At 37.5% G+C, this 24,134-nt stretch overlaps 2 protein-coding genes across 28 annotated transcripts in view; one reads left to right on the top strand and one right to left on the bottom strand.

Moving 5' to 3' along the window:
* WDR20 (WD repeat domain 20) overlaps positions 1 to 972 on the top strand; it is a 45,315-nt gene extending 44,343 nt beyond the window's left edge. For all 10 annotated transcript variants that reach the window (XR_007900164.1, XR_007900166.1, XR_007900165.1 and 7 more), the window contains one exon: positions 66 to 972. Coding sequence is in view for 4 of the 10 variants with exons in the window: in XM_051769621.1 (XP_051625581.1) it covers positions 66 to 148 (83 nt within the window). In the remaining 6 variants the exon portion in view is untranslated. The remainder of the gene's footprint in view (positions 1 to 65) is intronic.
* A 309-nt stretch (positions 973 to 1,281) lies between these two features.
* Positions 1,282 to 24,093, bottom strand: MOK (MOK protein kinase). Of its 18 annotated transcripts, none has more exons than XR_007900173.1 (10): positions 24,008 to 24,093; positions 20,791 to 21,182; positions 19,549 to 19,659; positions 12,313 to 12,388; positions 11,758 to 11,803; positions 11,047 to 11,136; positions 10,744 to 10,881; positions 10,519 to 10,572; positions 3,968 to 8,336; positions 1,698 to 2,821 (listed from the first exon to the last, which is right to left on the bottom strand). XR_007900173.1 is itself a non-coding variant. In XM_051769626.1 (6 exons), the coding sequence occupies exons 1-6, from the start codon at positions 20,955 to 20,957 to the stop codon at positions 1,738 to 1,740; spliced, it is 507 nt and encodes a 168-aa protein (XP_051625586.1). In that variant the 5' UTR covers positions 20,958 to 23,996; the 3' UTR covers positions 1,282 to 1,737. The 18 variants fall into 18 exon arrangements, 1 of the variants encoding a protein (XP_051625586.1); XR_007900176.1 differs by lacking the exon at positions 24,008 to 24,093 and having other exon boundaries at positions 3,968 to 7,472; positions 8,250 to 8,336; positions 20,791 to 23,996; XR_007900170.1 differs by lacking the exon at positions 24,008 to 24,093 and adding an exon at positions 16,091 to 16,148 and having other exon boundaries at positions 20,791 to 23,995.
* Between the last annotated feature and the right edge of the window lie 41 nt (positions 24,094 to 24,134).

The raw sequence follows: 24,134 nt of genomic DNA, 5'->3' as shown, positions 1-24,134 counted from the left end.
TAAGAACTTTATAAAATACATGTCAGGTTCTCTTGCTGGATTAATGTAAACTGCTTTGTTTGCAGGGTTTATTGTCATCCCAAAACCAGGCCAATTCTCCAAGTGGAACTGTAGTATAGCCATCACACTACTGCTAGCAAATCTCTGAACGCAGGACAAGAAGTAATGACAGTGGAACCAGGAGCTGTTCTTCAGGCAAAGAGCATCACAAATTTTAATGTGGCAGAGTGTAAACATGGAATTATGTGAATCACATAGTGACTTGCAAAGGACAAATGCAATGGGTTCTCACTACAGCCGATCCTGGTAGGCTGCTCACCCAAGGAAGAGTTTGCATTGGAGAAAAAGCAAAAAGCTTCCTTTGGTGCTGCAGGAAAAAGTAGTAACATATTTGGTTTTCTTTATACTTTTCAAGTCCAGTGTAATTTAATCTCTCTATATAAATATATAAATAAAAGATATATATATATATATATATAGTGTAAAATAAGATATGTTTCTTAAATTCAAGTAAGTTCAATGGTTAAACTAGTACTTCACCATTGTTTATTTTGCACTGATTTTTTTAACCAGAGATGGCTAGAAGACAGCCTGGAATGCACTCATGGAAAATGAAAGTCATTACTTTCTGGCTTCAAAATGTTATTCAGGAAGATGGATGCTGCAATCATAGATTTTTTTAAAACAAAATTGTTTTGCACTTAAATAGTTTAATGCTAATAGAGAATTACTTTAAAATTGGTGTTCAGACACCAGAAAAACTATGTTGTGGAGAAAAGATCCTTTGTATCTATTAAACATTTATTTTAATATTGTTGTTTTCAACGGCAATCGGCTCTGTATTATATGTATAAATAATGTAATTCAGTGATGGGGGAGGGGAGTAACGGATCATTACACTAGAGATTCTCATTCATTTAAGAAAGTGATATTTCTAATTCAGAAAATACATATTAAACTATCTTGAATATGCATTTTTGTTTACCTTCTGTTCAAATTCGATCACTTTTGATGTAACCAATCCTTTGTTGAATTAAATGTTTGGTACAGAAATACTATCTAAACTTTGTAGAACAAATTCCTTTCAAAAATATCTCACCTAGAGTATTACTTCTTCTTTAATAGAGTTGAATTTCACTTAGGAAAGTGAAATACAATTGTTCTGTTCTCATTCCTAACAGCTTATCTCCAACCACATAATGAAGTTTAAATACATCATGCAGCACAAGTCTCACAGGCAGAGCTTCATGAGGTAATCCTGTAGTCTCGTGTGTTTGGAGTTGGGAAGTGGAAGATCCCAGAGTAGTAGCTGTACACTCTTTCTGACTTGGCAGTCAGAAACTGGGTCAACATACTGGAGTATTCTGAGACTCTTTTGTTTTACATCAGGCATCTCATTTATAATTCAACGCTCTTAAACTGATAAGTGTGACAGGGTCAGACAGATCCATGGATTTGCAGAGGTTAAACTCTGTTTGTCTGAACACTCCTCATTTTTAACCAGTCAGCAACACAACACACAACACTTAAATTGTTTTCAGTAGTTCTTGCAAAGATTAACTCCTCTTTCCCCCCAGAGATGGTGCTCCATGTCAAGCCTTGGAAAATAGAAGTATCTGTCACATTCTTCCCTTTATCCTATGTAGCAATGATCCCAATTGGGATTTTGGAATCCTGCAGGCAGAGTGGAATGGAGCTGCTTGCCTGAGGGTGTACGAGCTGTATCTGAGGCACATGTTACTGCCCTTCCTGCTCTCCAACGATAGAGCCTGGTAGAAATTTTTTAATTACATGTAAAATTTAGACATCTTCTGGCATGAGAAGTGATTTTTTTCCCCCAGAAATTAACAAAAATTTTGGGAGAAGCAGCTGCAGTATCTCCTTGTAACTAAGTCTTAATCTTGCTATGCAGCCATGTAGGGAACTGCTAGATTTGTTTATAAGCTGGGAATTAGTTGCCTACTTTATTCAAGATGGAGCTGTACTTTACAATGCTTATCTATTTGTGTTCTTCTAAAATACGAGGGATGGGGAAAATACTGAAACTGAGCAGGATTATTGTTCAGAAGTCTTGTTTTATTAACATAGTGGGTTTAACTGTTAAAATACAGATAAACCTTGTCACTGAAAACTAGTGTAGTTATCTCTCTGTAGACTTCTTTTATGTATGCCCTTCATACGGTCTGAGTCAAAATGAAAGAGTTGACAAAATATGCAGTAACTTTAAAAGACTTTTTTCCTTCAGCTGGAAAAATACAAAACCAGTATGGAAAGAACTGCAGTATCCAACATCAGGGTAACAACAGCAGCTACTTGTATCCATGTTGTCCCTGCCACAAATCCTAGTTCAGCAGCACACAAGGAATATTGTGTGTGTTTTCTTTTCTTCTTTACTACTTGGGCAATCATCTAGAAGTTTGAACTGCTTGTGCCACACTCTCTACCATAGGGAAAAAAAATCTTATAGGAATAAATAGGATACTAATAACTTACCAGGAAAGAACTTAAGAGTTCTACTGTAGATACAGCTCTTAATAAACTTCTTCCTACTACATTAAAAAAAATAATTAACAGTGAGTGGAACACAAATAATCTCAATATGGAATTTTAGCTGAGAGAATGAGGGTAGGAACAATACTTGCCAATTTGCAGTTTAAAGTTTGATGTATTGTAACTATAAAGCAGGTGGGAAAACTCAGGTTTGCTTATTCATCCAACTGCCAGAGAAGTGTAAATTGTCTCCAGAGGTTTAACAGCAAAGAACTTGTTATGAAATAAATATCCTTGAAGCACTGTATGTGCCACACTGTGTAAGATCCACCTGAAAGTGTAAAAGAAATGAAAAAAAATTCCAACATGGTCCTTCACTTACTTCAGATTTGCAATTTTCACAGCAAAAATGTGACATTGCCATGTTCATGATAACAGCCTGACTGCCCCAGATACAGGGTATGTGATAACATACAAGATGTCACTGTGGTAGCCTCTTCTCTTCAGGTTAAAACTTACCAAGAATTCTGACTTTGTATTTTTCCTGGCATATGAATAATCACCTACCTGATATATTAATTATGAAAGGAAACTGGCAATAACACTTTTGAAATCAGGAAGGTACCAAACTGTGCAAACACAATTTGAGGGAATTTTTTTTTAGTTGAAATACTTAAATTTCAGCATCTGTGGTTTGAGGCTTCTAGAAAAGGTTACAGGAAGCTACCAACACAATTAATACATCTCTATCAGGAACATAGTTCTGCTAATCTGAACTTTGACCTCCTGCTAGGTAAGAGAGCTCCTAGAGTGGAAACAATCTGTCAAATGTGGGTAGTAGGATTTGTCCTCTGTTTTTTTGTAAGGAATTAACAACACTGGAGAGCAAGCTCCCTTGGATCCAGTAAGTTATCTATTTTCAGACCATCATTTTTACTGCTGCACACTATGCTCAGCTCCAGATATATTAACACTAAGCAACTCACCATTTTCCTCTACGGAAAAAAGACTGGATAAGCTCATGGCACCTTCTGCTCAAGAGTTCCAAAGGTAAGAAGTCTGAGGCTGCTGTTACACTGTGTTGCCTATAGACTTGCAGTCCTTAATTCCATTTCCTAAGTGTAGTATCACACCTTTCTTTTATATATACATATGTATAAACCTATGCTAGTTTATATATATATCTTATATATTTAATATCTAAATAAACCTGTGGTAGTTATTCAAACAAATACAGGATTGCCTTATGGTTGAAGTTCTCCATCAGTATAAGGTGCTAACATAAAAGCAGGACAAAGTAGAGAGATGATTAACTGGAACATGTAACAGAGCAGGAAAACTCATCCAGTCACGGTAATTTTATGTACCCTCACTGCACTTGGGAGACACCCTGGTCAGGAGCACATTTTCTCCTTGGAACTGGAGGAAAGCAGCATCCATCCACATGGGTTTTAATAAAATGAGAAAGAGCAGTTACCTGTACCACTGTGTTCTGCTGTTCAATTCTCCCTTTCTTTTGATGTTCTCACTCTACTGGTGCAGAGCACTTCCTCCACTAAAACTCAGCTTATGTATTTGTTCAGTCCTAGTAAGAGAAATCTGCTCTTCCTCTGGCACACCTAGGACGAGTAGCAGCAGTACAGGTTTCCCTGCAGAGCCTTGTTTAAGTGCTGTAGCCTTATTTTACAAGAATTCTTGCCAGGGTGGGATATTTTTCCATTCTTGCTCTTGAGATTCTGAAAGTTCGCAGTGAACAAACAGAATAAATTGAACAAAGGTACGTGATGCAGGTGCACAATATTTAACTTGAATAGTCAAATTTGAATAAATACAAAAAAATGACTCCCACAGTATGCACCACCACATTTACCCTGTGAATATTTTCACATTTTAAAGAACCTGCTAGTAAATGTCACATTGATCCTCAGTACAGTATGTGAAAATAATACCTTCTTCAAAACATGAAGATAAACATAAGATAGACAAGTGCTTTTAAGCAGTAGATGTCAAAAGGACTCATAAAGAACTTGAGTCTCATGAGCTTCCCCACATTCTGGGGAATTCGGGTGTGCTCAAAGTTGCCCAGAATCTGAAAGGCAGAACAAGGAACAGGATCTAATCCAGTCACTAAAGAACCTTAAAAGTGCTGAGAGGCCTCTTCTGAAAAAAACAACCAACCAACAAACCACAACAAAAGGAGCTTAATGAGAGCATAATGGGCATAACTTTTATTCTAGATGACTTGTATCTTTACAAAATCTTTTTGTTAACCTATATTTTACTGCATTGTTTGAGCTGCATCTTAACTGATTAGAAATAAATAGTTTGAACTTAGAGCAGTAATCTCAAACTGATGCCTAATGCTTGGATGTGATGTGCTCCCCAGTGTTTTTCATGGTGCCTCTCTCACAACACACCCTTTGCCTCCTGCTCATGGCTGGGTTTTTGAACAGCAGCACCAAACCCCAGTGTTTGGTTATGGAAAAAAACGTTGATCACTTCCCAATTATGAGCAGACTAACTTCTATAATTTATAAAAAAATTATTTTCCAAACCTGTCCTCCATAAACACTTGGTAGGCAGAAGATTTTTAACCCCCCAGCTGAGTATGACTTGCACAGACTCTTGTTTTCTAAATAACAAAACTGTTCTGGAACACATCACCAATATTAAGTATTGCAAATTAATTAATGCAAATTTTTAGATCTCAGGAGTTTTAAAATCAATGGTATCAAGCTGGAATAACAATTCTTTCCAAGGAAGATAAGGATGTTGCCCTTTAACTCTTACCTTTTATAGCAATAGGAAACTAACATTCTGTTAAATTGTTACTGATGATCTGTGTGCAAAATTTCTGAAGTATGATGAACTACATGCCTTCACTGTGCTTTTAAGCCACTGGCTGCAATATCAGTCCCTCTTAAGACTTCTGATTAAAGTTCAGATCAATGGCTTGAACCAAACTATGACTAAATTTTACTTGCTTTCAAATCAGATAAAAAGTTGGTTTAGCTTTTAGCTAGCTTATAGTTACATAAAAATACTCAACAGTTACAGAAACTGCATCAAAACCAAGTATCTCATATGATTGCACAATCTGCACAATCTCAGTAAAACCTGAGGTGGAAGTTGCTGAATACAGGAGGAGAATAATTTCCAGAGCTGACCAAAAAAGAAATAAAATTTAAATCTAAAAAAAGTACAGCAGTTTGCTGACATTGGTAATGTAATTTGAAAACTTACATTCTGTAGATAACATTCCATTCCTAATACTTGAGCTCAAAGAATCCTTTTCATGTTATTTTTAACCAACCTCCTCCTCCACCAGGTTCTAAAAGGAACAAATACTTAGGAAGTTAAATGCAGAATGCTCTGTGCTCTGCCAGAACAATGCTTTAATTAAATATTGACCCACTTCAGGAACAGAATACCAAAATGATAGGAGAGCAGCCCTCAAACCTTGTGGGGTTTTCCTACAAATTGTCAGAGCAACAAAAAACCAGGCACTGCTGTTCTTGTTAGATGTTTAACAGCAGAAGCACGACTGGGTCTCTCTTCACTGCACAGCCGTGCTTTTCCTCACTCTTCCTTCTAAAGCAGGCGAGTGGAAATGTTTCAGGGAAGACTTAAATGCCTTCTGTTTCTCAGACTGTTGAGGAAGCAACAGAAGTTTGAAATACGCTTCAACGGGCGAGTGAGAGTCTACACCTCAGTGTTTGATCCAATAAATTGAACAGACTGGAACACAGGGTTTCCACCACTTTCCTCAGGTGCCCAGAAAACTGAGTGCAGTGTAGGAGTAGAACAGGAAGTCAATTTGGCTACTCCAGAAGAATTTCATTTTGGTAAATCTCCAAGAGGAGATCCGTTTTGTTTTGTTGTTTGTTTTTTTTCTTTCCTGGACTTTCCTAAGAGAATGCTTTTAAAATAAATAAACAAGGTTCAGGTTTTTTTCTGAGAACATCTTAAGGAATAAAATTAAAGTAGAAAATCCAAATAATCAGAGAAAAAAACCCAAACCATGGCCAAATACTATTTCAGCTCGTTCTTTTATAAAAATGACTTGCCTCACTTGATGTTTCTTGCCATCTTTCCTAAAGGAACTCCTTACAAAGCCTACATTGATGAACTCCAGACCTAAACTGGTGGAAAAAGTGAACTCTCCTATGGAAGGAGAGTTCATGCTTTCAAGGTTGCATGCACAGCAGAAAACAATTTATAATTTTTCTTTGCTACTGTAGCATGTTTTTTTTTGAGAAAAACCTGTATTGGAAAGTTTTTGATGTAGTACTAAGTTCCATCTCACCTTGTCGATACAGCAAACCCTTAGGAGTGAATACGTTGAGTTTTTTCACATAGCTGGTATATAAACAAAGTTTTAGTTTGCCAGAATTTTTAATCAGATCTTAATTTTTTATTTTGTGTCAAAAACAAGCTTAGGATTTCCCCAGATATCATCTAAATTTGCTCGAAATGTAGACTGAAGCCCTGAAAAGGCAAAAGCACACTTTCTGTCTCTGTCACAACTTCATCTGCAAACTCTTTAAGCCAAAGGCAGACAGCAAAACCAGGATGGTGATATTTAAAAATAAAGGCGGAGCTGACCCTTTAAGTAACGGTAACTCTGACAAAAGTCTACTGAAGGGATTATGGGGTATCAGAGCTTCTAAATTCTAACTCATGTATGTCAGGGATTTGGGGGGAGGGGGAAAGGCATCAGACCAAATAAAGATCTGTGTTTAGGCAGACGGAATAAACCCAAGTAATCAGCTTAAGTTAAACATTTGTTTCTAGCTAACAAGCTCAGTGCTACAAATTACTTTCTCTAAATGGGCTGACAATTCTTCCACTTAAATACTACCTGTCTTAAACTTGCCTTTGGAATTTGGCACAAATACAGAGGTACTCGCCCTTATGTATTTCTTAATAATCTTAGTTTTTTGTGCACGGTCAAAGCTTGTGTATCAGCTGCCCTAAAAAGTCTGGGGGAAAAAGAGTAGAGAAAAACATCAGTTGTGCTTTAGGTGAGGTTTGGACTCAAGGCAAAGAATTACATTGACTTGAGTTACATTCATTGTATTGCAAGCCAAGAACTCACCCTGGAAGCAAATTTCATTTCAGTCCAGCTGAAGTAAGGACAGCACTCCCCAAACTTTCTGATTTTAGTCTTCAAGAATGAAATGATTTGAAGTCACTTGCCAGAGTTCCTGAAAATAAGGGTGCTGTAATGCTTGATGGGCAGCAGTTCTCTAATTCTGGTCATATTTTATCATTGTATGCAGGAGAGAGAAACCTTTGGCAGTCAATTTGTGCACTAGAGGAGGTTTTCCTTTTCCTTTTTTTTAAAGGGGAAATCAAAACTAGAAATTCTTGACCTGTGTTAAGCAAGCTAAGGAAAAAATTATTCATGCATATTCAGAGAGGATTACAATTTACTGAAAAGAAAGAATTCATCAGATTTAGGTAATCATTTATTAGGGACAAGTAAGTAGTACTTAGGAAAAAGATGTTTTCTTTCCTAAAATGTTACATCATTGGCCTTAAAGATACTATGGAAATAAAAGGCCAAATAAGACTGACATAGGCTCAGATTTTCTCTGGTCTGACTGTCTCTGGGTAGGGATAGAAGACACTGCTCTTGGGTCAGCACAGAATGAGGTGTTTGTGGTGGTTCCTGGAGCAGAATTTGCACAGGGCTGTACAGTTCTGTTGTAGATATTTAAACAGTGAGATTAATAACTGTGGGAGTTTATACTTACTGCTTGAACTTCTTGAGAGTTGTTTTAGCAAGAGTGCCTATAATGTGGATTTTTGAAATTTGGTCCAGCTCATCAGGTCCAAGAAAACTGCAAGGTAAGAGATGGTATTAGCACTAGAGAAGACACAGTTAAACTAGTTTAGTTGCATAGCTGCCACTTTGATTAAAAAAAAAAAATCATTTCTAAAGAAGATAACACGTTAGAATTACTCATCTGTGGACAGTTTAATAATACCTACCAACAACTGATGGATAACATGAGAAGCAGAGCAACACAACTGCAGGTTTGGATGGAAAGAGTAGTTTGGGTTTTTAAACAGAAACTTGTAGATGTAAACTCTCCTCACTGGTTTGGGTAAAATATGTAAAGAGAACATCCCTCTTGGTGAAGGACAATGGATCTGGGATTTTGTTTGCTTCTAGTAAAGTGGCAGATCCCAGAAGACAGTGGGGTTTCCTCATTTTAAGACAGTAAGTCAAGCAGTCCCTCTTGCTATATATGCACATAGAAGTACATATTTATCACACTCTATTCCTAACAAACAGGTTCTTTGCAAGCAGGAATACTGGAAAGATGGTAATTTGAACTGCATTCCTGAGCTTGATCCTCAAGTAATATAAAACTTGTATAGAGTCCTTGAAAACACTGTTATCATAACAGAGCAATCTGACTTTAGTCAGGTCCACTACCATTCATTTCCTGTACATGTTACTTTTTTCCTTGGGCTTATAATTTAAGAAACACTTCAGCAGCACCATATGACTCTTGAAAGCAAATCATTCGGCCCTCTTTGTAGACAGGGTAAACTTCTTTTTAACTGTTTGCAAATTCAATCAAACAGCTGGCTGCACACTACTCTGAATGTCTTCATAAAGCTTTGAGTTGAGGAAGGAGAGAAAAAATCTGATTCACGTTGTGCAGCTGTATCAAGACAAGCAGCTGGGAGTAGCTTGTGTGAACAAAAAAATGTGCTGTCTTTGAATGTAAAACTGTAACATAGTGAAGAACAACTGTGCAAGCCATGAAAAAATGCAATCCAGGAATCATGATTTAGAAGGAACAGAAAGAGGGAAACTAAGATTTGAAAGATCAGCATGGCTGAGTAAAAGACTAAAAGTTCTTACACAATGCTGTGTAAAAGCATAAAGGCTTATACAAACACTGAACAGCAACAACTGCATGATACACTGAAAACGAAACAATCCTGTCCATAACATCCTCTAGCTTGGCAAGACTGTCTCTTTAATTTGGCAGTTTCCAATAAACATCCCTCATTTCTCTCTGAGCACACCTATAAGGTCTCTGAAAATGTGCAGTGGTTTCAAGAAGTGAAATTTTTTACATTAAGCTAAAATTACAAGGAAATATTTTTAAGGGGTTTTTTTGCCCTAAGAAAACTTAGAGAGTTTGCAGTGTGTAATTTTCTTGCCAAACTTCAAAGCCCACCTGATTCAAACTGAAATGAAACAACGTGGCATTTTTAAGGCTTTTGGTCCCAATTACTTGCAAGAGTTCTGCCACATTTGGGATTTTTCTATTAACAGTTTTCTGGCCGAAGCAGAACTGTTTCTACAAGTTAGCAGGCAAAGCATAATGGTTGTCATTTAATGTGATGGTGATGGCAGCAGCTGCACTTGCCATGTGGAGGAGGAGGAAAGAAGCAAAGCAAATGTTATCACTCCTGGTTGCATATCATAGACAGCAGTGTGGGAGGAGAATAAAGAAGAACTGCTGCTGTTGCTAGGGTACAAAGATATTGGAGAAATACTCATGGTGGTTATTTTTCCTTTTTTCTTGAAGACTAGTGACAAATTTTTTGAGTTATAGTTTCATCATCACCAAAAAGCTTAAAGGAGTTTAATCTGGGTTTTCCTGAACTGTTCCTTCATCAGAATCCGATTTCAAAATATCCCAGCACACGAGGTCTTAAACAGCACCAGGGTCTTAAATGCACTATACTAGAAATCAAAGTCATAAATCAGAGGGAGTGTATTCTCTAATCTCCTCTAGTTTTGCAAAAACTATTAGTAAGTCAAAAAAGAGGGAATACACCAAGTGTATTAACTACACTGAGAATAGTTAGTGATGCTCATGAGAGGAAATGAGCCATAGTATATACAGAGAAAAGCAGAAAAAGTAAAATTTTACAAAATCTGAAGTCATTGGGGGAAAAAAAGTGTTCAAAAATGTTATTTTCTTTGTAAATAAAATGGTTGTAATGTTGGTTGTACTATGTTCTCTTGAATATGCAACTGCTTTTATTACTAACCTGCCATAGGGTGAAGAGAGTGCCAGGCCAGACCGGATTACTGCCTCATGAACCCTGCAGATTAAGCACAGAAGAAGCTTCCACAAATCCATGGAAACGAAGATCATATTACCACGTGCCCTTAATTTATTTACTTTTGATTATCTTGAATAACAATAAGAAAAGCCTTCCACTGAACACTGTACCTTGTGATTTCACAGAAAACACAGCCAGCACTGCACATACCCATTTTGTAACTTTAGTGGCCATTTGCAGGGAAACATTCAGGTGTTTGGTACCAGCGTGGGGAGGCACAGCCCATATGTGCCTGCTGAGAACAGATACCCTACAGGATCCAAAATCTCCCAACTTCAAGGTATTCTGCTGCAAAAACAAGTAATGAATTTCAACAAACCACAAACAGTGAAATATTCAATCAAGTATTTTCCTTAAATGTGTGAAGTCATCATAAAAGAAATGACAGATTACTTTAAGAAGAAACTTTCCAAAATACCAGGGGTATCATAGCAGTAAATAGCAAGTAAATACCTTTTAAATAGCAAGTAGCTCCAGGCTTGAAGGTAATCTCTGTCCCACAGTATGTGCATATACTGTTCTGTACATCATTAAAAGAAAGACCTAAGAGTTAATTGAAGAGCATATGGACTATTACTGAAGGGAAGGCTGCTAAATAGGACATCTAGATTAAGTTATTAGAGCTCTTCTGTTTAGCAGTGATATAATAGGTGGCTTTGGCTTCTCCTGTACACTTCTGTGACTTAAAAGAAAAATTTACCTCCAGAAAATAAAGTTGCATAAACTGAATTTAAAAAGCCTTGCTTTTCAAACTTTTAGCAGAATAACCTTCTGAAACCATCAGGAGAAATTATTCCAATGAAGAAATCTTCTGAAAGCCAATGTCTTCTGACTTTTGTATAACTTCCTCTAAATGTAGGAATTGAATGTAGAAAGAAAGAACTGCAGAACTGAGCCCTACTACTTGTATCTAGGTTAACACAAAGGAAAATATATATTAATAGAGGATAAGAACAGGTTTTTAGATTGGAGGGAATACATGCAGGCTGTGATACACCTGAGTTATGTCAGGTTTTAGCTGGTAACGAGCTTGCTGGTTCATCCCCCGAGATCAGGAATACAGTATTAGAGGTAACTGTGTATGTATTTTTTTTAAAACTGCACCTTTATTCATAAAGAAACATTACCTTCTCAGAGTTAAATATCCTCACATGAAATAATTACCTTTATTATTTTTTCTGATTTCACATCTCTCTGAAGTATCCTGTTTCTGTAGTAATATAAACACACCAGAGAGAAGAATTCAGTAAAAAGATAAACATTATCAGTGCTTCCAGTTATTTGTAAAAAAAAAATACTTAGAGAAATTAACAGTTTTTTCAAACTTATCAACAGCATAGTAAAAAAATTAGTTTTGCCACTGTGGTGAGACAACAGCAACAGGTATTGGAATGGGGAACAGGCAAGTCCAGGAAGGGGATGCCAGGCTTTCTGCTTCTGCTCCCACTAGGACTACCTGAGGATTGCAAGGGCCACCCCCTCTCAGGAGGGCTTCCTGCCACAGGTCCTGGAGCTCCTTTGGGGTGCTGGCAGCAGCTCGGGCTGCCTGATGCCTTCCAGGGCTCTGCTGCAAGCAAAGATGCATCTGGGCAATGGCCTCTTCTCTCCCTGCAGGTGTCTGCTGCTGCCCCAGACAGTTCTATGTCTCTGCTTAGAAATACCCTGAACTAAATATGTGCTACATGTGCTGTAAAGTAGTTGCTGAACCAGGTCTCTTACCTATGTGTGCATTCGAGATTTGCATAACTGGTACATGTTCTTAATTTTTTTTTTTCAGGCAATAGCTTTCTCCTTCCTAGAATAAAATTTCAAGTTGTGTAAGTCCTTTTTAGTAAAGAACAGAATACAAATACTCTACTCTTCAGCTTCCACAGATGCACTGATATCACCTTTTTCAATTATACTATTTCTGTCATTTATAGCTAGCTTTGTAATCCATCTTCCACTCAACTTCAGACATAATTCAGATTTCAGTGTGCACCAGAATAGCTCAGCTAACAACTGTCAATTCAAGAGTCTGTAAGCTGCCTTAGTTTTTACTGCATGTATTTATTGCAGTATCTGTTCCCCCAAGTTCCAACAGAACTGCAATATTTCACTTCTGAACATCTAATTTCCTCTCTACACAAAGCAATTGTCCTTAAGGTTCAAGATTCATATCAATCACCTCAAGTTACTGCAGTGCTTAAATGACTGTGATTCACATTTGAATTGCAAATTAAAGGTTAACCAGTGTAGTTTAGCTTGCTGTTGCTGTTAGGTAATAATTACAGTTATAAAATTTATCTATTTTTCAGAGCCATTCAGTAACTGCTCAGCTTTTTTCTTTTATAGGCTCCAAAGGCCTTTTAATCTTGCTGTAATGCCTTTATGTAACGCTGCAATGCCATCAAGGGAGGCAGAAATGATCACATTTTTGAAAAACAAAGCAGGTACTGATCTGCCTGATGACAGTAGTATGAGTAATTGGCTGGGGAGGAGGAGGGAGATTATCAGGACAGTAACTCATTGAGGCCACCAGTCCTAGCAGCCAGACTTGTGTTCCCAACTGATTACAGGGCTCCTCCAGGCAGGCACATAATCCACTGAGCAGGATTAGATCACAAAGCACTTCGAACACAGTACCACTTACATTGGGAATTGTAGTGGTAGTGCCCCCGTGGAGATAAACGGTGCTTTAAACGTCAGGATTTTTGTCATTTATAATAGAAAAGATTTTATAAAATGCTGCTACTCAAATCAATTGGGATTATTATTAGTATTTAAGAAATCAGGCCTTCATAAAAAGAAGTCATGCTCAATTGCTTTTTCATTACAGTTCACTAGTAGAATCTGGAGCAGATGCTCCTCTGCTTCCAAATTTATCATTAGAGAAACCCTATTTGGCAGTAATGGTGAAGTGAATCCTAAGGTAGTGGCACTTGAGTCTTCTGTCATTTCACTTGAGGCATCCCCCACACCTCTCTCTGAGACATACTTGTTACGTTGCTTTAAATGACCAAACTGCTCTTGATTAAACAAAGGGCAAGACTCTTCTTCAGTTATTAAATGACTTGTGATTCCACTGTAAATTAACAGCAAGAGAATTATGACTTCATGTAAAGACCAATAGCCTTGTCTTGATTGAAGTAACATGGATCTCTTGGTTTATTAAGGAAAAAACCAAAAGTATCAACTTTCCACATTAGTAGCATTACAGTGACCCGTTCTCCTAATTATACAAGTGTCTCCATACACCTTGTTAAATTAAAAATTCATTTTCAGTCAACTCCTGCTTCAAGTTTTTCTTCATTACAAAATATTGTACAAACCATGCTTGCCTCTAAATCTTTCTAATGTAAAGATTTTTTAAATTGTTCTGCACCTACATTAAAGCTGATTTTGCAAGACAGAGCAGTCAGGAAATGACAGGCATTCGTGTTACTGTAGAAACTTACCAAAGACTACAATTCCTCTGAAATGTAACTACTTTTGTACCCTCTGCAAATGGTTTTGTGACAGCATCGCTAATGAACAATTTAATTGTTCTACAAATTAGTAATGCACTCCTTCAAATCACACTGCTGAAAATTCCAAAGGAGCTCCTTCTACTTGCCATTGTTGTGTAAAGATCCTCAGTCAGTAAGGCTGAGAAATAAGATTTCTGGCTCAGAAATAAGATTATTTTTCCAGATTAATTACGTACCTGGACCCTTTGCTGTATTTATTGTTGTTACATTTCTTGACTTTGCAAGAAGCCACAACTAGAGTTGTTTGGGGAGAAAATGGATAAAAAACTATTTCTGCCCCATAGGAAACTGTAGTAAATGAAAATTTACTTTTAACTCCAAAATTAATTTCTTAAAAATGCACTATACCTGAGACAGATTAAATGCTTGCATACTTCAGAATATCAAAATACTTTTTTGGGTATTTATTATAATCTCCATAGGAATCTGTTGTTCATTTTCCTGTTTTATTCCATGATTTGACAAGCTCCACCCCATGTGCTACCACCTCATACAACATGAAAAAAAGACACTGTGTCATGGGAAACACAGTCCAGACACAAAACCAGGATATAAAGAAATTCAGGTAGACCCAGATTAATGTTCAGATAACCCCTAACTGCAGCATTTCAGATTACTATTGAACATAGATTTCATTTTTAACTGATTCATCGTGCCATAGAAATCAGGAGGTTATTAAAACTAAGTGGTAGAAAGATAATCTTCTTATGGAAAACCTGACTTCGATAAAAACTGTATTAAAAAAAACAAACAAAGCAAAACCAGAACATACTGAAACTATGATTCTAATTTTCATCTGAATACAATGCTGGTATAGCAGGTTTTTTCACATGAAAAGGAGAGAAACACTGAGAAATGTAACCAAATGAATGCAAGTACTCTGTTGTAAAAAAAAAAAAAAAAGGCAGTTAAAGAACAAACTTAAACATTCTGATTTTTTATAAATGAAGTACAGTACAGTATCTTTCCTGGAAGGAGAAGATGCAGGATTGTTTTTAATAAATATACAATTACTCTGACTTCTCAGGATAACAAATCTACCCTGTAAAAACAAAATGTCTAATTAAAACCAGCAAACACTAATGTCTCCTTCAGTCATCAGCAAACAACTGTATTCTAATCTCACATTCTTATGTAGGTCAGAAAGAGAGTTACTCCTTTTGTTAGAGACCTGAATGCTCAGTGTCACCAATGTCATGTTCAGGAGCAAGTCTTTGTTCTGTTACACTGAATGACAGTTGTGTGCTCAGTTATTTAAAATAATCTCCCAATTGTTAAGACATTAAAAATTCTTAATTATTCATTTTAAAAAATCCTCTTTTGATAATGAATTGTAAGTATATGCCTCTTCATTTGCTGTAACTTTCTCTGTTAGTGTTTATACAAGATTTGGTTTTAAATCAGATTTTGTTCTAAACTTTTTTGTAGGAACTCTTCCTTAAGCTTTGTGGTCTCTGACATGCTTCCACAAACAGCTCCAGAATTTTTAAATAATGGTGGTTTCAGGGAATAATGTTATTTTATAAAGAAAACTTGGTAAAAGGCATTTTTACTAGATATAAAAACTGAAAATCATTATTCATTGGTTCAATAGTTTTGAAACAAATGGGAATAATTTTCTTATTACCTCACTGCAAGTCCTGCCCTAACAAATCACAGAATCACAGAATATGCAAAGTTAGAAGAGACCCACAAGAACCTGTTTAAGTTTTATTTTTGGTTACATAAAGCAATTATTTTCTCTTTTGCAGTCAAGGTTGTTTGACTGTAGAATAGATGGCCATGGACCTGATGAGAAATCTGCATTCATGCCTTAAACAAGTGGGTATATTCCACTGACAAGAGCTAAAGGGAAAAGCAGTACAGCACAACATTTCCCTGTGAGTTTTATAATCTGTAACAGTGAACAACCAAGTGAAACATAATTAATTCCACTTTGTGATCTACACAAGGAGAATTTGTGTGCTTCTTAAGCATATGCTACATACCTTTTATCAGCTCATAAATAGCCATGTCCATAAATTCACATAGCCAGCGTTTCTATCACTGCAGAAACAAGTAAGGACACTTTAACCTAGAAATAAAACTTACATGTTGATTTGAACACAGCATAGAAAAAAGTACTTAGTTTAACCGGTATTAAAATGGACATTTTCATTTTTAATTGATCCTGTCTCATAGAAGTTTTTAAACTTAAGTCTGAGGTATCATAGTTTTAGTTTATACTATTTGAAGTGTCCACTGCAGAAGTTAACTGGTTTACTCAAGAAAGATGTCTTCTGGGCATATCACCCTGTTCAGGAACAAGAAATTTCCAGTAAATTAACTGATACAGTTTTACAATAAAAGGCAGGAAAGCCATTACAGCCAATATGTGAAGATACTTTCTAGTTAGATCACCAGTAGTGTTCTATTGCATGGAAATGAGTATCTGACTGGAATCACTGTTTTGCTGACAACAGCAATTTTAAGTATAATCATGATATAATATATCTGACACTTTATTTTCCATTTCACTGCCCTGCAGAGGCAGACAGCTTTAGGTCTTCAGTTTTCCCTGTAAGATAATTGCATTACAGCACATCTGCCCTGCAATGCTGTGTTAACCCAGGCAGTAAAAGGTGGGGGTACAATCTGCAGTTCAGCTCAGACAGAGAGCAGGAGCTCTGTGAGCTGGCTGGCCAGCTGGGTTACACTTGGGTAACAACACAGCAGCTGAGACTGAGAATTCCAGAAAGCCAAGCTGCTGACACCATTACCGGCTTCCCATGTGTTTGTAGGAAACAGGCCTGTCATTAACAGTGTAGCACCTGAGCCTTGAGCAGAGGAATAAGACAGCCTGAAGGGCAGTATAACATATTTTAGAGCAGTTGACAAGTTTTGTGTCAAGTATTTGAGTAATGAAGGCTATGTCTGCTGTTGCAAAGCAATGGAGAGTAAATGCTGTCATAAAACGTGATCACCCTGTGAGACAGAACATGTCCCCAGAAGACACTGAAGTGCCTAATGAGCATAAGGAACCCAACTTCATCACTGACTGATCTCTTTCCAAATGCACAGCTCAGCTGCTGTCTCATTCTGAGCTCTAAACTTTTACTACTTGCAAAGGGGTTTCTGTAAAGTTACTTGTGAAATGACACTGCCAAATAGTTTGCCTCGATCCCTAGTTCAAGCTGACAAGTCAAACCAAGATCCTTGAAGTACCAGAGCCTATTCCAGCAGATAAGCTCTGAGTGTGCCTAACCAACACACTGTCCCAGTAGCCATGATGTGCAGTGAAAACACTAAACTGGATATGGAACATGGGTTGAAATCACCAGCAAGTAGTCCATATGATGAGATGAAATTTAACTATGCTTAACATATATTTAGTCTGTAATTTTAATACTGATGTTAAAATATTTTTTGTCTGCTGCAAAAGAGACAGAGAAAGTGAGAACTACACCACACTTTCTTAACAAAGGCAGGGATGTAGACTTCAGAATTTGAGAAATGTATTGTTTTTTCTTTTCTGTTGAAATAAAAAGATGGTTAAGTGTCTACAGGTTGTCTCTAGACCCAAAAGTTACTGGATATTTTTCAAATAAAGGAATAAGGAAGAAAGAAACGAATGCATCATACTTACAAAACAACTTCATGTAAGCATAAAGATAGTAGGATGTGGACTCGGCCTCCTTACTGCTTGTATTTCTCTCAGATTATTCCCTTGTTTCATACTGAAGTTGAATTGAAAAGACTGACTTGGAGTCAGGGACTGGATTATAATTGTCTTGGTTCCTTGCCACGAGACTGTCAGAACCTACTCCACTCTAGTCTGTCACTGAACTTTCAAATGCAGGACCTGACAAATGGTTTGCCTGCTGTTTCTTTACTGAGCAAATCAGTAATTAATAAATGTCTTTAATCCTTCTTGCAGCCTGGAGTAGCTGGACTTACCCAAACAAGAAATGTAGTAACGTATTGTGCTCCAACACCAGTTACCACGCCAAGGAGCTACCTGGCAGGAATTTTGTGTTGCATAATAGTATGTATGATATTGTTTCCTCTGTGCTGGTGCAGCATACATTCCAAACATTGCTCAGCATGATGCCTTGCCAAATGTAACATTTAAAATTAACCTCTTACATGAAAAACAGACATTATTCAACTACTGTGTAATTATTTTTTTACCCTCCTGGACTTTAATAAACAAACAAAAAAACCATGCTACAAAAGCACTGTGGAGGATGCAGGAAATAAAGAGCTTTGCACACTGTTGAATGGATCAGAGCAGGACACATTTGCCTTTGCACAGTCAGACTTAAAGCGAAACACCAAAACAAAATTTTCCACTTTGAAGTGAGGAGAAATACCTTTTATGGGCAGGTTCAGCTTAAAACACTGTTATCTTTGCTAAAAGAGTTCACTTCATCAAAAGAATCTGTCAGTCAATTTATCAAAGGGCTAAAGGCCTAAAAGATGTTTTAGATAGCTACATGAAAGAGTCTGCTTGTTGAGCCCTACCACTAAGTTGTACACATCTGCCCTTGATAAAGTTAAGGAGATGGTTTAAATACTGTTTTGATCATAAGTTGGACAATTCTGTCAGTTGTAGGAAACGTAGAAATGGACCAACAGATCTCTAACAACACAACAGAGAATCAGAAGCCACATTACTTGAAGATATTTGAGTCCTCTTTTTTTTTTAACATACAATCTTTGAAGCTCTGAGTTACATTGTGAAATCTCACCTAAGAGCAAAATGTCCCATTTAACTTTGTACAGATGAGTCATTCCAAGTGATTTCACTAGGAACTCACTATATTTAACTGAGAATACAAAGTCAATAACCCAAGAGGCACTGGTTGGCACTTACATACTTGGAGGAGAATGTCAAATCTATGTCTATACCCAGCCCTCTCCTCTATTTTCCTAACTGATAAAAAAGCACCTATTTTGTGACCATATAACGTCTAGCTGATGGATGTAATTAAATATAAATGCAAATATGATGCAGAACTAATGCTACACATGGACTAAGGATAAATACCTTCATTAAAACAGTATTTAAATAAGCCTGAAAAACACATTCTCCAGGGAGAGGACTGACACATTTCCTCCTCCGATTATTATTTATGGTTAAAAGAAAAACAGGACAAGTCCATTCAGTGCATTTGGCAAGGCAGAAATCAACTGTTTAGTCCACATTCATCTTATTTTACCCTTGAACCAGTGGCCAGGCAGCATTTAATGCAGTGGTTGACATCAGCTGGAGCACTCAAGGAAATAACCCCCCAGTGCCAAATGGGAAGGCCCTGCCTCATCAGCAGCAGAGTTCCCTTTCTGTACCACATGCAAACCTTTTTAAACCATGGCATTCAAAAAACTTCACTTAGTCTTAATTCTGTATTTCCCCACCAAATTTAAGTAAGATTTTCAGAGAATTTCTATGATTAATCATGCATACCTTTCAAAATGTTGCTTCATGTGTTTACATGCATAGTACTTTCCATTCCTAAGACTCAGTGTCTGCAGGACATCAGAAAATGCTCCCTCTCCTATCCTACCAACTGGTATCCTAAAAACAAAAATACACTGTTTCTGTATGTTTGAAATTGTTATAATGACTGTATAACAATTCTTCACTGATTTGTTAAATGCTGACTAATGGAAAACTTAAATAAAAGGTGGGGGGTTTTTGTCAACACATAAGTTATTTGAGAGAAAATATAATGAAAAACAGCAAATGAAGTTTTGCTGCCCGTATTACAGAAATCTATTTTCCTGAAAGTAAAATACAGTAATCCTTAGACAATGAACTACCACCTTCTTGCTCAGAGACATGATTCCTCTGCAGGCAGCCCTTCCCACCTTTTTTCTGCTGCAGCACATTAGCAGCTCATGTCTGAATTTATTCTTTGCTTCTCTCACAAAAAGCCCCTCCAAAATCTCCAAACCTTTATTTATACTGTACTGAAAACATAAAATTATTTTGGAAAGCAAGTGTATCATGGAATTATTATTCTAACACAGGGGTTATTTGTTGGTTTGGGGTTTTTTTTGGGGGGGGGGCTGTTGTTTGGTTTTGATTTTGTTTTTTTTTTTTTTTAAGCAAAGCAGTTTCTGACTTTAAAGTTTTATTCCCATATTAAATTCAGGTATGAGTTTTGCACTAAAATAATGTTTGCCTTTGACAATGAAGTGCTCCAAACACAAGGATGTGAAAACTCAATTCTAATTCTGCAGAAGTTTAAAAGATGAAGCATGTAAGATAAGAGTTATGAAGAAAGCTTTATTTATATTAATTTTTCAGTCTTCTAATTTCTATCAGAATTGACATTTCTTTTCTTTCCTCCTTTATTCTCCTTCAGCTTTGTGATTAACTGTTCCTTACCAATCCCAGTGCCTGGTTACCTTCACCCACTTCATCCTCCTATTTCCTTTTATTTTTAGCATCTATAGATTCTATCCTTGATAATTTTTTCAGTAATTTCATCTGAGCAAAACCTAATTCTGGTTAGCTTTATGCTGCTGTTGCTTTTGACATGGTCTTATTATTCAAGGAAGATCCAAACCCAGTCATTTTGAGGGAGGCAGGGCAGGAAACTTCTTTTATCACATTCAGCCCTTTATGGGTGTCAGAATAACTGTGGGAGTCTCCAGCTCTGTCGATAGCAGTACATTCAGTGTAGCTGCCTGTATTACTTACTGTGACAACAGTCCCTGGCAGGGATTTGTCCTGTGAGAACCAACACTCTGTGAGGCACCTTCCTTGCCTGGTGTGAGGACTCCTTCTAAGGTCAGTTCTCGAGCAGTTTCTGTCCTACTGCTTTGTTTTGGAAGATAAGAGAATTTGCTAGTAGAGATGGGGGCCATTTCGTGCCAGTTGCTCTTTGTGTCCAAGATTTCCAGATATGTTTAATTTACAAGCATAAACACAGCCTCGCAGTAGAGAAAGCCCGCCAAGAAATTTTTCAGAGGGAAAAGTTACTTAGGCAAGGGCATTCTAACACTGTCTTCCAACTAACAATCAATTTGTGTTGTCTTCATCTCTTTTCTCCTCTTCAGCTTTCACACTTACTCCCAGTTAAAAAAAAACACCTGCAACGAAACAACAAAAAGGTGTTTCGTTTCCTTATGAGCCAAATGCTTATATTTTAATTTAGTAGAAACTTTCCCTTTGCAAACCTTCCCTCTTTCTCCAATACAGTAGCAGCACTTCTGTGAAATTGTTGGTTGCTCTTCTCATTTTTATCATCTGCTGCTTTGGTTTTCTGATCACTGTCCATCCTGCTGCACCATAAACTAACTAATTAGGCCACCTAACTTTGAAAAATTGGAAAATGCAGTGTAGTTTAAAATCACTCACACCTTCTAATACACTTTATACAGACAATGTACATGCAGAACTATTTTAAAAGCAGAAACAGAATTTGAAAATCATTATGGGTAAAGGAGGTAATTTCTAACAGAGACTCTGAAACAGAGAGGGCACCATGGGACTGTTTAATTCCTGTGGTTGTTATTTGATAACTGGACTGAGGAAATAACACACCTTGTCAGCAGAAATCACACATTGCACCGTGTTTCCCACCTTCACTGTAAGTTTTCATTTCCTATCTAAATTGCTAAATATAAGATGGAGATCATAAATTCAGAATATTTAAACCCCACTCTTACAGAATTCCAAAGAGAAATTGTCAATGGATTTTTTTGGTAACAACTTATACTCCAGCCAGTTAGAAAGACAATGACTATACTTGATCATATAATGTCAGAGCCACCCCTGTGACAAAAAAATACCCAAGGCAGACACAAAATAAGTTAACTATTTGTTGACCTACTCTTTTATTATAATAAATGGCAATCCCATATTTTTCTTTTCTCAAATGGAAGTAATTGATTCTCTGGCATTAAACAAAAAAAAAATCATATGACCTGAAAATAAGATCTTAATATCTATGGCATACCAGCCATAGTGCTAATGAACCAAAGTACTTAGGCAGGGAAAGCATTATTGTACAAATTTCTTGAAAATATCTTCATATATATAAAGAAGTCACACAGTATATGTTTATATAATTTGGGTTTGTTTGTATTTTCTTCTATACATGTATTTTACTCCTACGAGAGAAGTCCAGATGACAGGGGAGGGCTCAAAACAATTTGATCTCTTTTAAATTGAAGAATTCTAATAGTGCAAGAAGAGCTAATCCTTTACACACTTTAAAATATTCTTACAGCACTGAAGGTGTTTTTCATGTAAGCATATAAAGCTTGTTACAAAAATTTTTTGCAACAGAGTGCTCTGAAGACAAACACTCCACACATAACAAACAACTGAGCCTTCAACTTAAGAGAGAGCCACCCAGCAAAAAGAATGACAGCAAAGACCTGAACACTTTCAATTAATTGAACAACGTGCAGAATAAGGAATGAAAACAGTGTTATTTGACATATCTCTTTGAAGCATAAAATCAACATGTAAGCTCTGAACAATCAGCAGCTGAAAGAAAATCAGGCATTGTAAGAATAAGAGCATAGGAGTTTATATGGAATAAGATGAAATAAAATTTAGACTAACAATTTATTACAAAATTTGATTTTGCATCCACAAGCCAAGGTTTCTGGAGATTCCTAAAAATCCACTCCAGCACCATCCTGACCCTTTGAGAGTGACCAGGCAGCAACAAAACCCCACCAAAACAACAGACTTCAAACACACCCTGAACAAGAACAGCCAGGTCACAGCCCAGCAATTGTAAGCTATGAAACTTAGTACAGCTACAAAACAAAACTTATTACCAGTTAGATTACCTGAATTTATGGTACTCAGAGATGAAGATGGACAGAAAGGTTAAAAATTTTAAGACTGAAGGCTTCTGGGATGAAATCAAAGGAAGTGTTTTAATTACACTTGCACAGAACATTGAATGAAGGAGACCTAACCACTGGTTAGCAGTTCTTTCATGCCATCTGTAACATATTATCTAACCTCTCCCTTCCCTCCCTTCTGTTTCAGCACACACAGATGCTCAGGCTTGGAATCGTTAGTGGAAAGGCAAATAAAGGTTAGGAAGAACAAGTTGTAGCAATGTGAACTCGTCTAACACCAAAAAAGTGGCCATGAATCATTCAACAAAATAACAGTTTCATGTGCAAGAGACTACAGGACCTAGGAAATAAGGAACAGTCTAAATTAACATTATGGGCAAGTGATGGAATTCAAAGACAACACCACTGTAACTAGAGAGCATGGAAGATTAATCATCATTTGGAATTAAAAAATCCAATAGAAAATGACAGAAAAGACAGCACTACAACAGTCAAAACAGGATGTTATAAAAATCTAAAGCAGACACTTTGTTACAAAAATGCCAAGATGCTGAAGAAGAAAAAGCCATGATGTTTAAGTATGACACTGATGCACCTGGGAAGGGAGAAGCATACAAAGAAGTTTAAAAAGCTGCACGAAATGGAGCTTCAGTCAAAGCCACAAGGCCATGGCACGTAATTATTGCACTCAGAGACACGCCAGATGTGCAAGGTGTGACACAGGATGATGTGAAGAAGGATGCTAAGAGTTGGAAGGAAAGACATGTAGAACAAGGAAAACTTAGCAATTCCCGAGAAAGCACTTGGAGAGACCAGCAGACAGACAGAGCGATGCTCCACAGCAGTGGGACAAAGATCTATTCGTACCCTGTCATGGGACGCAGAGGGACCAGCGTTGGCAAGTGAGAGCCAGGAGCTGCCCCCGGGCTGTGGGGACGGCGTTCCCAGGGGCCACAGGAACACCTACGGCCCCCTCAGCGCGGGTGCTCCCGGGGGCTGCGGCCCCCTCGGTGACCACCGGCCCCCCCAGAGGCGCCAGGCCCCCGCCACCCCTCAGGAAGGGCCCGCGGCTTTCCCTCGCGCCCCCTTACTGCGCATCCCGCGCCGTCCCGCAGATCCCAGGCCGGGCGGGCGAGCAGCAGCTCCCACCCCGGCCCCGCTGCCAGCCTTACCCCTCAGGCCGCCATGTTGTGTTCCCGTCGCCCCGGCAACCGCGCA

The sequence above is a fragment of the Manacus candei genome, unplaced genomic scaffold, assembly GCF_025592945.1.
Source record: "Manacus candei isolate 608988 ecotype Guabito, Panama unplaced genomic scaffold, ASM2559294v1 h1tg000109l, whole genome shotgun sequence".
NCBI lineage: Eukaryota > Metazoa > Chordata > Aves > Passeriformes > Pipridae > Manacus > Manacus candei.
Note: the sequence above shows the minus strand (reverse complement) of the source record. Positions and strands in the feature narration are given on the sequence as shown.

Excerpts from the sequence above, each read along its gene's own strand:
- MOK (XM_051769626.1), bottom strand. The coding sequence starts at position 20,957 with ATGGCCCCCATCTCTACTAGCAAATTCTCTTATCTTCCAAAACAAAGC. Across the intron at positions 19,660-20,790 it reads TGCCAGGGACTGTTGTCACA|GATACCAGTTGGTAGGATAG; the intron begins GTAAGTAATACA and ends TTTTGTTTTTAG. Across the intron at positions 1,770-2,493 it reads AACTCTTAAGTTCTTTCCTG|GCTCTATCGTTGGAGAGCAG; the intron begins GTAAGTTATTAG and ends AATTTCTACCAG.